We start from the raw sequence: 15,913 nt of genomic DNA on the forward strand, positions 1-15,913 counted from the left end.
TCGGTAATATCTCCGTGTTTACAGCATGCTAACTGTCCTGGAGCACACGATTATTTCATTTGTAAAATTCACATTTTTATTCACTAATGTTTTATCTGACTTATCGGAATAATTTATTTTGATTGTTGTACTTCTGTACTCTGCCATAAGAAAACATCTTGTAATTTTTGCTGAATCAAAAGGTTGTTTCTTATAAGCAAATAAACACCATAAATGGCTCATGGAGTGTTGTGTTTGTTTGGACAGTGTTCCATGGGGGCAATGAGCACTGTCATTACAGATGTAGAGTACTTGGCCAAGTCTATATAAATGATACTTTCATTTAAATGGTAAATGGTTGGCATTTATATAGCGCCTTTATCCAAAGCGCTGTACAATTGATGCTTCTCATTCACCCATTCATACACACACTCACACACCAACGGCGATTGGCTGCCATGCAAGGCACCAACCAGCTCGTCAGGAGCATTTAGGGGTTAGGTGTCTTGCTCAGGGACACTTTGACACAGCCCGGGCGGGAGATCGAACCGGCAACCCTCCGACTGCCAGATGACTGCTCTTACTGCCTGAGCCATGTCGCCATTTAAACCTGAAATTATCCTAAACATAACACCAACAGATGATGTATACTGCCAATCAGGTGCAGCCCCCCACCCAACACTCACCTGTTCAGCTAAACATGCATTCCCTTCAACAGAATACCCCTGTATCACCTGTTACTGAATAAGCCCCCAGTCCCAACTATTATGTCAGTCAGAATAGACTTATCTGTGTCTTTGTGCAATGTCATGAATGAGCTGCCATAGGGGCCCATTAGGATGTATTTTAGCAAGCTATTAATGCCATTCAAATACTGCCAGGTGCTCTACCTGTAACTTCTCTGTGTGGTTAATATTTATCTGTAGGTAACACCCTAACCCTTCAAAAACCACCAAATTCAATTTAATGGAAGCCTGAACCCTATATGCAGGCCCATCATGACCTCAGTATTTCTTTCTGCATGTGTGTGTGTGTGTGTGTGTGTGCGCACATGTGTGTGTGCGTGTGAGTGCATGTGTGAGTGTGGGTGTGTGTGTGCGCGCATGAGGTCATGATCTCAGCATTCTTCAAGCAAATCTTTCCATTTTCATTGAATTGTTCTTCCAAAACCCCCTCCAGGGTAACTGGACTTACATGGTACTGCATGTGGTGTAACTGCTGCTTATGTGCACTGGATGTTTTTCATTTTTGCACCATTCTCTGCAAACTATGGAGACTTGTGTGCATAAAAATCCCACCAGAGAGATACTCAAACCACCCTGTCTGGTACCAACAATCATTCCACAGTCAAAGTTCCTTAGCTCACATTCCTTCCCCATTCTGACATTTGGTCTGAAAAACAGCTGGCCCTCTTGACCATGTCTGCATGGTTTTATGCATTTAATTTCTGCCACATGTTTGGCTGATTAAATATTTGCATTAACAAGCTGGTGTACATGTCTCCCTAATAAAGTGCTCAGTGAGTGTATTTTCCTGTTTATTATGTGCGTATAAAAGATTGCAAATAATGGAAGTAGTACTGTTTGTATATTGGTGACAATTTAAGATTAGAATTAGGGTTTGGGCTGCCATTAGCGTTAGGTTAGTAAAAATCTTTCTTTGGTGAAACAAACTGTAAAAATGAATATTTCCACTCATCCATTCCAACCATAATTTACAAGTTTCACAAGTTACTTTTTAAACTCAAATATCAGGCAATTGTCTTGTAATTAAGGAAAGTAGATATTGACGCCTTGGATTCACGAAGCTTGTGCATGTAGGCTACTGAATTCTCTCCAGTGATATTATTTCATAGGCCTGTAGTGTAAAGACAGAGATAAGAGATTCAATCTCCAGTACATTATTACATTATTGGCATTTAGCATACGCTCTTATCCAGAGCGACGTACAGTTGATTAGACTAAGCAGGAGACAATCCTCTCCTGGAGCAATGCAGGGTTAAGGGCCTTGCTCATGGGCCGAACAGCTGGGGGGATCTTATAGTGGCTACACCAACCTTGCTTGTCCCAGTCATTTACCTTAACCACTACGCTACAGGCCGCCCATTAGCTCTGGATAAGAGTGTCTGCCAAATGGCAGTAATGTAATTCAGCTGCAGGTGCCGCCCCCTAATTCCGCTCCTCCTCTCTGTGATTCTCGTCAGACCAGTTGTGTTAGATTCGTCTGGGTCTGAAGTGAAGTCAATAGACTAAGCCAGAAGCAGTCTTTGACACAGACACTGAATACAAGCAGAGCGCTAATACATTTTTACGGCCTTTAAGAATCTAGAACAGGTAAGGAGGCTGCCTATTTGTTTAGTTTCACTATGTTACCTATAGATGATGGAGTTCTGTAGTGATCAGGTTGAAAAATAATACATACAATAATACAATGACCACATTACAACCTCATTTCAATATAAAATATTAATCATAACTTCATGTTGAAATTTGGTTGAGATGTAGTTGTTAAAATGATTAAAAGATTAAAATGTTCTCAACTTGCAGTTTGGGCTTTGCGCTATTTTTGCTTTATATCAGACGCATAAACACTGTTCTGCAGTCCCTGCCCCCACCGAAGGGTGACACTATTATATCCAGTTATGGTGTTGACTGTACATTGAAAAGCCATTGGATATCAACAATAAAAGAACATGGAGCAAAGTGTAAATGAAAACTAAGCTGAACCTACGTCACTGAGGGCTGAGGGAACAGTCTGGGAGCTGGAAGAGCCGGTTCTCATGGGAGAGCTGCTCTGAGCACATGGCTGTGGTTTATCTGCTGTGTGTCTGACTGGGAGTGGATGTGCCTGGGTGGCATTCTGTGGCAGTAATGAGGCTCAGCTATACAGTACTGTGTAGAAGTCACTAGGCACCCTCGACTTATATGCATTCTGCATGCAGTAACGGCTATATTTCTGTGAGGAGAAATATGAATCATAGGGGAGTTCCTAAATAATACCTCCTCAAATAATTAAACTGGCAAACAAAATGGTTTAGACATTCAAGATTTACACATGTACATTTACATAATGTGCCAAAGGATTACTGTAGGCTACGTAACTCAGAAGACTCTGCTGTTCTGACCTCCACAGGAAGGTCATTCCACTACCATGGGGCTGTTTGGTTGTATTAGCTCATATCACAAAACCAAAATCACAGGTCATAATGTTAACCAAGTGTGAAGAAAAGCTTTTTTCCCTCAACCTGATCACTATATGGCTCTGTAATTTACACAGTCATTTACACAGTGATTTACTCATGGGTTTGTGTCTCTTCCAGAGATGAAGGCTGATTGGTCAATGTGCCCGTATTTGATTCTCCTGATCCTCCACCAGACCTCCAGATCAGGTACAGAATATGCTCACTGCAATATAACACAGTTTACATCATACATCAGTAACATTGCATGGAATTAACTGCATTACAACTGGACCAGCTACGCAAATGTGAACTACAGTACAGTACAAACTGTGAAATAAGGATTAGCTGTTCCAGTTCTGTGTTCTAGAGGTTTAAACCTGAGGTTTAAATTCCAGCTATAAGCACAGATGACCCTTTAATTTCTGCTTGCTTTGTTTACACACTTACATTTAACACACTTAGATTAACATCTCCTCCCAGCACTTCCCACAAGACACCCCAGTGAACATGGCCGTGAGCCTTCTGGATTTGGAGAAGGCTTACAGTCAGTTACCTGAGGTATAGTGCTGTGAGAAAGTATTTGCCCCTTCCTGATTTCCTCTATTATTGCATATTTGTCACACTAAACGGTTTCAGATCAAACAAAAAAAATTCAGACAAAATGCAGGACCTGGAGTTGAGTAGTGCAGGACTGCAGTGTTGGTCTGTAGCTGGAGCAGGACTGCAGTGTTGGTCTGTAGCTGGAGTAGGACTGCAGTGTTGGTCTGTAGCTGGAGCAGGACTGCAGTGTTGGTCTCTAGCTGGAGCAGGACTGCAGTGTTGGTCTGTAGCTGGAGTAGGACTGCAGTGTTGGTCTGTAGCTGGAGCAGGACTACAGTGTCGGTCTGTAGCTGGTGCAGGACTGCAGTGTTGGTCTGTAGCTGGAGCAGGACTGCAGTGTCGGTCTGTAGCTGGTGCAGGACTGCAGTATCTGTCTGTAGCTGGAGCAGGGCTGCTGTGTCGGTCTGTACCTGGTGCAGGACTGCAGTATTGGTCTGTAGCTGGTGCAAGACTGCAGTGTTGGTCTGTAGCTGGTGCAGGACTGCAGTGTCGGTCTGTAGCTGGTGCAGGACTGCAGTGTTGGTCTGTAGCTGGAGCAGGACTGCAGTGTTGGTCTGTAGCTGGAGCAGGACTGCAGTGTCGGTCTGTAGCTGGTGCAGGACTGCAGTGTCGGTCTGTAGCTGGAGCAGGACTGCAGTGTTGGTCTGTAGCTGGAGCAGAACTGCAGTGTCGGTCTGTAGCTGGTGCAGGACTGCAGTGTTGGTCTGTAGCTGGAGCAGGACTGCAGTGTTGGTCTGTAGCTGGAGCAGGACTGCAGTGTTGGTCTGTAGCTGGAGCAGGACTGCAGTGTCGGTCTGTAGCTGGAGCAGAACTGCAGTGTCGGTCTGTAGCCGGTCCAGCAGTAGTCTTAGTGTGTGCTCTTTCTCTCTGCAGAGATGTTCCAGCTTCTGGGTCCAGCTGGTCCTGTCATTGCTGTAGTTGGTGAATATGTTGTCCTTCCCACTCACCTCAAACCCAACATAAGTGCAGAGGATATGCGCATAGAGTGGTTCAGACCGCAGAACAGAGACCCACTGGTGTATCTCTACCTTCTGGGAGAGAGCAGGAATGAGTCCCAGAACCCATCGTACAGCGGAAGGGCCGCACTCTTCCCGGAGGAACTGAGGGAGGGCAATACGTCTCTGAGGCTGAGCAGGGTCCAGGTCTCTGATGAGGGGCAGTATTCATGTTACATTCAGTCCAAGTCTGACAATAATTACCGCATCATGGTTTCACTGGAAGTAACAGGTCAGTGAAATTTTCCCCAAATATTATGGGGTAAAGACATGTTTGACATTTTTGTGAATGGAAATGGATAAATGGATGATGCTTTATCTGGATAATAGTAATGTAGAGACTATTAGATGATATAAGCTGTTACTAACCTCCCATTTCTGCAGCTGTAGGAACTGAGCCAGTGATCTTCAGGGAAGCAGATGAAGGAGGGGAGGTTGGCCTGCTGTGTGAATCTAAAGGCTGGTATCCTCAGCCTGACCTCATCTGGCAGGACAGTGAGGGTCACAATCTCACCACTGAGAAACCTGAGATACTCTGGGACAGCCTGGGCCACATTGCCATAAGAACACGTGTCGTCATAAACAGAGAAGGCAGCAGCAGATTCACCTGTCGAGTTCTGCAGCAGAAGCTCCATGAGGAAAAGGTGACAGAGTTTTGCCTCCATGGTGAGTAAGACTTTACAGAATCAAACAGAGCACACACTCCACACAGATGATCTACAAAAAAATGTATTTCATTCTTGCATGGATTTTGGAAACTGGTTTTGTCAAATTTTCAGCTGAGCTCAGATTTGCTCTATCAAATCAAGTTTTTGTGCTATCTGTATGCTCCATATTCATGGATTTTACAAAAGTTGACCATACAGTCTGGCAGTCTTGGTGGGGATAAAACAGCGAATTCTGTTTATTCTCACCAAAACTTCTTCATTCAGGGCCTTAAAAGAATTGTACAAATGTTTTATGTCTTTGTTTATGTTTTTTGTGTGATTTGCAGCTGTGAAGACTCGTGAGTCGTGAGTGTGGCTGTTCAGAAACCTGATGTGATAGGCTAATGCCAGATTTGGATTCAGCACCCGAAAGTTAGCTAGAATCCGTTGAAAAACCCCATGTTAGAGAAATCGTGTTGACCATAACATAACATAACATAACATAACATAACATAACATAACATAACATAACATAACATAACAAGGTAATGGTGAGAACAGGCCTTCAGCCCAGCAATGCTCACCTTTTCCTGCCCCTAAGTGTACCTACCACCTAAATTGCCTATCAGCTAAATAAAATCTAACACCGTATCCAGCCTGCTCTTGAAAACCCCCAGTGTTTCTGCTTCCTCTACATGCGCTGGCAAACTATTCCACACATTGTGATCAATGCCTGGAACTGTGTGGATGTGCCACCAATTTCTCCAGTTCCTCTGCAAAAGCTCATTCTATTAGTGTGGCATTAGTTCTATCTACTGGTTTTCCCAGAGTCATCTTAATTTCTTTGAATTAACCACAATCTGTATTCTTAATCTAAGCACTCATCGACTGAATTTCTCACTGACTCTCACAAACATTTGTTCATACATTGTCATTTGTCCATTGTGTTAATTTATTTAGAATCCCGGTAATTTAATTCCCTGCACTGTATACCTGGGATAATTTCATTCCCTGCACTGTATACCTGGGATAATTTCATTCCCTGCACTGTATACCTGGGATATTTTCATTCCCTGCACTGTATACCTGGGATGTGCTTGGACTCCTTATTTCTGAGGTGTGTGACTGGAGAGTGAAAGAGTGAAAGAATGAACAAACTATTTAAAAATACCCATATATGTTTCAGATGAGTGTCAAAGCCGTCCATGGAGAGCTGCCTTTGCTGTCACTATGACTGCACTTATTCTCTTGGTAATCGTCCAGTGTGTGTTCATCCATCGTTGGAAGAAAAGGTAAATGAAAAGTTGATCTTTAACATAAATAATATGAAGGTATGAATTGAAATAATGCTGTTAATGTCATTCTGAGAAGTCGGTTGGAAAAGGAATATGAGGAGATTAAATTAACTAGTAAAGGGTTTGGCTATTGGGGGACACTGAAGGTGATAAAAGTATCTGAGTAACTAATTAAAGAGGTTTAATGTCAGGTTGGGGTGGTTTTGAACTTGATTTTGAACTCAACCTGTTTCGTAAATTGTGTTCTTAAAAATGTAAGCTCCTTAAATTATTCTGAATGTCTATAATAGTATCAGGTGTCGGGACTGCAGAACCAATCACAGCACAGAAGCAGGCGGAATAGATGTCTTTATTCAATGACAGGCAGATCAGGCAGGTCGAATGCAGGCAAACAGGGGCAACAGAGATAATCAAGTGCGAGTGCAATTGTGTGTATTTGTGTGCGTGTGCGTGTGTGTGTATATGTGTGTGTCTGTCTGTAGAATAGGGAATTGAGGAAAACTGCTCAAAGGAACAGTCCTGTACTTTGATCATGAGGCCAGTGGTCTAGTGTTTAATCAGACCTTTTACACACAACTGACTCTGAAACAGCACTTTTACACACAACTGACTCTGAAACAGCACTTTTACACACAACTGACTCTGAAACAGCACTTTTACACACAACTGACTCTGAAACAGCACTTTTACAACACTTACTTCTGTAAGCTGATGGAGAATCACAATATCATCCTCTGCAGAATGAAAACACATCGTACTTCACCTATCATCAGCATCTATACAACCAATTTCTGTGTTTGTCCAGAATTTGATAATGATTGTGTACATGCAGGTGATCGTACATTTCACTGGGAGAATGTGGAAATTATTTAATTATTGAGTCTGTTGAAATAATTTAGTCCAGCATGTAATGTTCTTGTTGTTTTCTTCCACAGCCATCATCCTCCAGGGATACGAAATGAGACACACAGAGGAAGAAGTGGAAATATATAGATTTGAAAAGATATGATATGGGAGAACATTGAAATGAAATGCTAGATGTGTAATACAGAAGAATTAAGCAGCTTCCCCCTTGTTGAAGGTGACAGCATCAGGTCTTCATGCAGGTGTGGTATACACCAATCAGCCCCAACATTAAACCCGCCTGCTTAAACCAGTTTTTTAATGATTAAAAATGCTTTATACAGTGATAAAAACTGTATAAACATGTGTATGGACCCTTAATATTTAATTATATGATAGGTGCACTTATATAAGCAGATAATCATAAGTGAATTGCATTCACAAGTAAAAAATTTTAATGAAAATGGAAGTCTTGTGAACTCATTGTGGAGTGCATTTTTTGTTATTTAAATATCCTGGTACGTACTGGTCTATCGTAACTGGTGCTAAAACAAAAATAAATACCTAAGACCAACTTCATATTGAAGAAATCGAGGCTGAATAAGACTTCTGTACAGTACTGTATATAGTGTGGCAGGTTTAAATAATAATCTGTAAATATCTGTAGATATTTATAATGGGGGTGGCATTGGCTCGGGAGGTAAGAGTTGGAGGGTTGCCGGTTCGATCCCCCCCTAGGTGTGACAAAGTGAGCGAGACACCCAACCCCCAGTTGCTCCTGGTGAGCCAGTTGGTGCCTGTATGGTGTGTGTCAGTGTGATATGCCTGGTTTTATATGACCTTGATATGCAGTGTTTTTTATGAGCTTGATATGCACTGTTTTGAATAAAAGCTTCTGCTGAATAAAATGTAATGTACTCAGTCTCAGTCTCATTTCTAAATAAAGTTTGGTGCAGTGTGTGTGGGGCTTTAACATGCACACACTGACTGATGGGATGTTCCTCCCTGTGAACCTTAATAGTTGTCTTTGTGATTTACTTTGTGTTTCGGTAGTTTTAGTTGGCTATGCAAAAAAAAAAGATAGGCCCTGGTCCTTATCTTTGTTGTGCAGGTAGCAGTTGAAGATAAGAAATGTGTGAGTTTGTGCGTGTGCACATGTGTGTGTGAGTGTGTGTGTGAGTGTGTGCATGTGTGTGTGTGCGCATGTGTGCATGTGTCCGTGCGCATGTGTGCATGTGTGTGCGTTTGAGTGCATGTGTGAGCGTTTGAGTGCATGTGTGAGGTCATGGTCTCAGCATTCTTCAAGCAAATCTTTCCATTTTCACTGAATTGTTCTTCCAAAACCCCCTACAGGGTAACTGGACTTACATGGTACTGCATGTGGTGAAACTTATGGAACTGCTGTTCATGTACACTGGATGTATTTTTCTTTTTGCACCATTCTCTGCAAACTCTGGAGACATGTGTGCATGAAAATCCCAGATCAACAGTTTCTGAGAAACTGAGAAACTACCTTGTCTGCCACCAACCATTAGAATTAGGTTTTGGGCTGCCAATAGCGTTAGGGTTGTAAATAAGGTTAGGTAAAAAAAAAATCTTTCTTCAGTAAAAACAAACTGTACACATGAATATGTGAACCACCGTTCACATATCACATATGCATGAGAAAACATCTTGTGGCAGTTTGAATATTTGCATGAAATATTTCCATGAACAAGCTGGTGCACACGTCTCTGTAACGTACTCAGTGAGTGTATTTTCCTCTTCATAATGTGTACCTTTAAGAATCAACAAAGATTTTCTACGACAGGTAAGGAGGCTGCATATTTGTTTAGTTTTACTGTTACCTATATATGATGGAGTTCTGAAGTGATCAGTTTGAAAAATAATACAATTGCCATTTTAATGCATGTGCTTCAGTAATCTGGTGGCCATTTTGAGTAACTAGCACTGGGTGTAGATTCCTGTTTAACAGTAGTGATGTCTCCTGATGAGGACTGTCACGATCGGGCGAGTTTTTAGGCAAACAGCGGTCGCTTGGAGAAGTGGTACTCAAACTCGGAAATGTAGTTGCTAAAATGATTAAAAGATTCAAAACTTTGGGCATCAAATCAGTGTAAACACTGTTCTGCAGTCCCTGCCCCCATTGAAGGGTATACACTATTATATCCAGTTATGGTGTTGCAGACCTGCCAACTTTGGAAAGTAGCAACTTAATGTGGCGGCGCAGCGCGGCGTGAGGTCAGGCACATTGGCTGATCAGGATTGATTGAGTTCACATGCTCACTCATCACAACTTATTACAAAGCACATAGATCCCATTCACCACCAAATCTAGTTATTCAACATACAAGTAGACTATGAAGAAAACAAGAACTCAAGAACTCACACTCACACACACACACACTCACAGTCACACACACACACACACACACACACACACACACACACACACACACTCACACTCACACACTGACACACTGACACACACACACATTCTAAATCCTTTTTTCAAAAATTTAGTTTTGACAGTAAAAGAGATCAGGCAAAATAGTTTTTTTCACCAGATTCTCTTGCTCTTCACTACACTTTCAAATACACTACATATTGAAAGTGAATATTTCAGAATACCTGTATACTGTAAATACATTTTTGTTTCAATATTAATATTTAATGAATGTTATGTGTGCTCATACAAACCGATAACCACACTTACAGTAAATTGTTTAATAGTAATGAAAATAAATTATACTATGGCCTATCCTATAATATAGCCTTTATATTATATTCATATTCACAGAAACATGAACAGGCTATGTTGCAGTATAAAAACAACATGGTCTATGTATTGTGTTGGAAAGCACTGTCATTTATGAAAAGCAGCAGCAGCTAATATAGGCACACATAAGGGCCTAATTTGGAAAAAAGAATGGCCTATGTATAGAAATGAAAGCATTTCTATGTTAGTAATATTATTACCTGTAGCTCCTTGATGGCTAACTTCAAAATCATAATTGCACACGGTGCAAAACGCATGACTTCTGAGGGGCATAGACTCGCTTCTTTTTAGATTTGCTTCCCTCTCTCTCTCTGTCAGTATCCTCATCTGACGTCATGTGTATTATTAACTGCAAGGCACACACATACACGAACACATCATCATCATCATCCTCGTGTTTTTCTTATTAGGCTACCACACGCACTTGCGTGAAAACACTTCGTACGCTGCTCATAAGAATCTCACATGCACGTGTAGTTTGGAAGGTCTTAACGCACAGTAGCTTCGGTTGACTGGATGGAAACGTCAGTAGGCTACCATATTTTTTCACTTTAGGCTATGCAATATTGTTTTGATATAGGTCTGGGTCAAATATCAAAACAAGCTGGGACAAATATTTCCTTCAGATAAGGCGGAACATTGGGTTTGAGCTATCACGTTACGACGGTTGTCCTTGCTTTATTTTCCAGAAGTTGGCAGGCTTATTAAAATGGACGCAATTCACAATTCCCATACCCTGCCCATTTACCTTTGAAACGTTGTTCCCTTGTAAAACCAGTCACAATATTTAGATGGACTGAGAGAGATGAAAACCAATTTCGTTACTTTCGTTTTGACGGCTCCCCTGCTCTCCACTTGTAGCCTATTTGAAGAGTTTAAAATTAGCGCTATGATTGGTCGAAGTCTTCTTTTCCCAACAGGTTGCTGCCCAATGCGGTTACACCCATAGACGAGTTGCCTAGTGCGCGAATGTACAGACAGTTTAACTCAAATTTTGAAGTGACAAATCGTAGCAGTGTAGTTTGGTGTCTAAATGCGTATCTGCTACGCAAAATGCGTAAAGGTTGGCAGGTCTGGAAAAGCCATTGGATATCAATAAAAACAATAAAAGAACATGGAGCAAGTTTTTTTTTATTTTTTTTATTTTATTTATTATGCAGACAATACAAACATACAAAATAATAAGTATACAAATACAATGTATACAGAACAATCACTGAGCCAACAAAAAACTAAGAAAAACAAGAAATACCAGGGGGGGAGGGGTGTTATACAAAAGGCATCAATACAATAAATTCAATCTACAAATAACTTAAAGTAAGTACAGACATTAATAGTTTTGGCAGCTTTCTTATTAAAATAATGTTTCATTAAACTAGTAAAATTTTCACATTCTTTGATAAAAACTAAAAAAAAGGGGCTTTTTTTTTCGTAAATTTGCATTTATGGATATGAAATTTGGCCAATAAAATAATCAAATTCATCAGGTGAAATTCCTTGTCCTTAGATCTATCATATACAGTAAAACCAAACAAAATGTTTTTTCCAAAATAAAGAAAAGTCACTATGAACATGATCTATCACAAATCTACAAAGATCTTTCCAGAACAACTTCACATGGTGACAGTGCCAAAATAAGTGGACCAATGTTTCAGGGCTTGTATCAGAAAAAGAGCAGCTGACATCAATATCTTTCTTTAGTTTCCTCAGATAATGATTGGCTGGGTAATACTTACGTATAATTTTAAATGATACCTCTCTAATTTTATTTGTAAGCAAATACTTGTAAGGTAGCATCCATCTTTCCAACAGATATCATCAACCAAACCATTCCAATAAAAGATTACATAAGGGATTGACACAATATCTTTTTGGAACAAAGATCCAAGTATCAAAGTATAGCTCGATTGGGTATCGGCTGGATCAAACGAGGGCAAAATCGAAGGACAACGGGCGTTCCTCAGCAACATTAATGAACCCTCAGGTTTGGCACCAAAAACAATTGCATACTCCTTCTGGGATATAGGAATCAAATATAAATTTAAAAACTCCTGATATGATAATAGACATCCCTGAGAGTTGATCAATTGATTTACCAAAATGATGCGATTATCTAACCAATTTTTCAAAAATAAAGATCTGTTTTTATACTAAATGTCTTCGTTGTTCCAAATATAATATTGGTGTGGGGAAAAGTTGTGTTTGTAAACCATTGACCAAGCCAATAACATTTGTCTATGGAAAGCAAACAATTTTGCTTTCCAAAGTATGGTTCAAAAAGTAAGTAACACTCTGCCTTTCAAAGAAAGATCTCTTTGTAACCATTGATTCAGTTTAGTTCTAGTCTTCTCAATCACATGATTAAAGTAGAACATGGAGCAAAGTGTAAATGAAAACTAAGCTGAACCTACGTCACTGAGGGCTGAGGGAACAGTCTGGGAGCTGGAAGAGCTGGTTCTCATGGGAGAGCTGCTCTCAGAGCACATGGCTGTGGTTTATCTGCTGCGTGTCTGACTGGGAGTGGATGTGCCTGGGGGGCATTCTGTAGCAGTAATGAGGCTCAGCTGTATTTCTGTAAGGAGAAATATGAATCATAGGGGAGTTCTTAAATAATACCTCCTCAAAGAATTAAACCGGCAAACATAATGGTTTAGACATTGAAGATTTACACACAACACAATGTATGTTTGGGGCGGCCTGTAGCATAGTGGTTAGGGTAAATGACTGGGACACGCAAGGTCGGTGGTTCTAATCTTGATCAAATGCACTTAACCCTGCATTGCTCCAGGGGAGGATTGTCTCCTGCTTAGTCTAATCAACTGTATGTCGCTAAGAACGTCTGCTAAATGCCAATAATGTAATGTAATGTGCCAAACGAGGTCTGATGTGAATCAATAGGCACTGATTTGGTGAAAGGATGGACACCTGGAAACTAAATCTCACCATTTAGTAAAACAAATTAAGTGAATTGTAGCACCTGCCCGAACTGGTCACGTGGGGTCGCCGCCCTGTGGGCTCACCACCTGCAGGGGTCGGCATCGGAGTCGGGTGCTTTGCCCAATGGGCAGTAGGCAAAGGCGGGGATCCGGGCGTGCTGATCCTCGGCGTCGTAGACTGGTTCTGGGGACGTGGAACGTCACCTCTCTGGTGGGGAAGGAACCGGAGCTAGTGCGGGAGGCGGAGCGGTACCAACTAGATATAGTTGGGCTCACCTCCACGCACAGTACTGGTTCCGGAACCAAACTCCTGGAGAGGGGCTGGACTCTGTTCTTTTCTGGAGTTGCTCAAGGTGAGAGGCGCCGGGCGGGTGTGGGGATACTCACAAGCCACCGGCTGAGCGCCACTGTGTTGGAGTTCCACCCGGGGAACGAGAGGGTCGCTTCTCTGCGACTACGTGTCGCTGGGGGGAAGGCTCTGACTGTCATTTGTGCGTATGCACCAAATGGCAGTTCAGAGTATCCGGCCTTCTTGGAGTCACTGGGTGGCATCCTGGAAAGGGTGCCACCCGGAGACTCCATAGTTCTGCTGGGCGACTTCAACGCTCACGTGGGCAATGACGGAGAAACCTGGAGGGGGGTGATTGGGAGGAACGGCCTGCCTGATCTGAACCCAAGCGGTGTTTTGTTATTGGACTTCTGTGCTGGCCATGGATTGTCGATAACAAACACCATGTTCGAGCATAGGGTAGCTCATAAGTGTACTTGGTACCAGAGCACCTTAGGCCAAAGATCGATGATCGACTTTGTGGTCGTATCATCAGACCTGCGGCCGTATGTCTTGGACACTCGGGTGAAGAGAGGAGCAGAGCTGTCAACTGATCACCACCTGGTGGTGAGTTGGATCAAGTGGCCGGGGAGGCTGCCTGACAGACCCGGTAAACCCAAACGTGGCCAGAAGGTCATCGGTGCCTGTCGGGGCGGCAACCCAAGAACCCGCTGGTGGACACCAGCGGTGAGGGAGGCCGTCAAGCTGAAGAAGGAGGCCTTTCGGGCTTGGCTGGCCCGGGGGTCTCCTGAAGCAGCAGACAGGTACCGGGTGGCCAGAAGGGCTGCAGCTTCGGCAGTCGCTGAAGCAAAAACCCGGGTATGGGAGGAGTTCGGGGAGGCTATGGAGAAGGACTTTCGGTTGGCCTCGAGGAAGTTCTGGCAAACCATCCGACGACTCAGAAAGGGAAAGCAGGGCTTGTCTCAGGCTGTTTTCAGCAGGGGAGGAGAACTGCTGACCCGGACTGGGGATATTGTCGGGCGGTGGAAAGAGCACTTCGAGGAGCTCCTGAACCCGAACAACACGTCCTCTGTGGAAGAGGCAGAGCCTGAAGACTCGGGGGAATCTGCACCTATATCCCTGGCGGAAGTTGCTGAGGTAGTCAAAAAGCTCCTCAGTGGCAAGTCGCCGGGTGTAGATGAGATTCGCCCTGAGATGCTGAAGGCTCTGGACATTGTTGGGCTGTCTTGGCTGACACGCCTCTTCAGTGTCGCGTGGAGATCGGGGACAGTACCTGTAGAGTGGCAGACCGGGGTGGTGGTCCCCATTTTCAAGAAGGGGGACCGGAGGGTGTGCTCCAATTACCGGGGTATCACACTCCTCAGCCTCCCTGGGAAAGCTTACTCTAGGGTACTGGAAAGGAGGCTCCGACCGACGGTCGAACCTCGGATTCAGGAGGAGCAATGTGGCTTCCGTCCTGGCCGTGGAACAGTGGACCAGCTCTTTACCTTGGCAGGGTTGCTGGCGGGGTCATGGGAGTTTGCCCATCCAGTCCACATGTGCTTTGTGGACTTGGAGAAGGCTTTCGACCGTGTCCCCCGGGGAACCCTGTGGGGTGTACTGCGGGAGTATGGGGTACCGGGGCCGTTGTTACGAGCCATCAGGTCCCTGTATAACCAAAGTGAGAGCTGTGTCCGCATTCTCGGCACAAAGTCAAGCACGTTTCCGGTGGGTGTTGGACTCCGCCAAGGTTGCCCCTTGTCACCGGTCCTGTTTGTGGTATTCATGGACAGGATCTCAAGGCGCAGCCGAGGTGAGGAGAGTGTCCGGTTTGGTGACCTCAGAATCGCATCTCTGCTTTTTGCGGATGATGTGGTTCTGCTGGCTTCATCGGACCGTGACCTTCAGCACGCACTGGAGCGGTTTGCAGCCGAGTGTGAAGCGGCCGGGATGAGAGTCAGCACCTCCAAGTCCGAGGCCATGGTTCTCTGCCGGAAAACGGTGGATTGCTCCCTCCGGGTTGGGAACGAGTCTTTGCCCCAAGTGAAGGAGTTCAAGTATCTCGGGGTCTTGTTCACGAGTGAGGGTAGAAGGGAGCGTGAGATCGACAGGCGGATCGGTGCAGCGTCAGCAGTAATGCGGGCGTTGCACCGGACCGTTGTGGTGAAGAAGGAGCTGAGCCGGAAGGCGAAGCTCTCGATTTACTGGTCGATCTACGTCCCAACCCTCACCTATGGTCACGAGCTTTGGGTAGTGACCGAAAGAACGAGATCGCGTATACAAGCGGCCGAAATGAGCTTCCTCCGTAGGGTGGCCGGGCTCAGCCTTAGAGATAGGGTGAGGAGCTCGGACATCCGGAGGGAGCTCGGAGTAGAGCCGCTGCTCCTTCG

General features: G+C 43.7%; 1 protein-coding gene across 3 annotated transcripts; it reads left to right on the forward strand.

Moving 5' to 3' along the window:
• Positions 1 to 2,205: 2,205 nt before the first annotated feature.
• LOC133127290 (butyrophilin subfamily 1 member A1-like) lies at positions 2,206 to 8,462 on the forward strand. 3 transcript variants are annotated; one of them, XM_061240060.1, is made up of 6 exons: positions 2,206 to 2,312; positions 3,299 to 3,367; positions 4,634 to 4,987; positions 5,140 to 5,421; positions 6,589 to 6,694; positions 7,633 to 8,462. In XM_061240060.1, exons 2-6 carry the CDS (start codon positions 3,301 to 3,303, stop codon positions 7,688 to 7,690), a joined length of 867 nt encoding a protein of 288 aa, XP_061096044.1. In that variant the 5' UTR covers positions 2,206 to 2,312; positions 3,299 to 3,300; the 3' UTR covers positions 7,691 to 8,462. The 3 variants fall into 3 exon arrangements, with proteins under 3 accessions (XP_061096044.1, XP_061096046.1, XP_061096045.1); XM_061240062.1 differs by lacking the exon at positions 3,299 to 3,367 and having other exon boundaries at positions 2,244 to 2,312; XM_061240061.1 differs by lacking the exon at positions 2,206 to 2,312 and having other exon boundaries at positions 3,198 to 3,367.
• The last annotated feature ends 7,451 nt before the right edge of the window (positions 8,463 to 15,913 follow it).

This window comes from Conger conger, chromosome 4, assembly GCF_963514075.1.
Source record: "Conger conger chromosome 4, fConCon1.1, whole genome shotgun sequence".
NCBI lineage: Eukaryota > Metazoa > Chordata > Actinopteri > Anguilliformes > Congridae > Conger > Conger conger.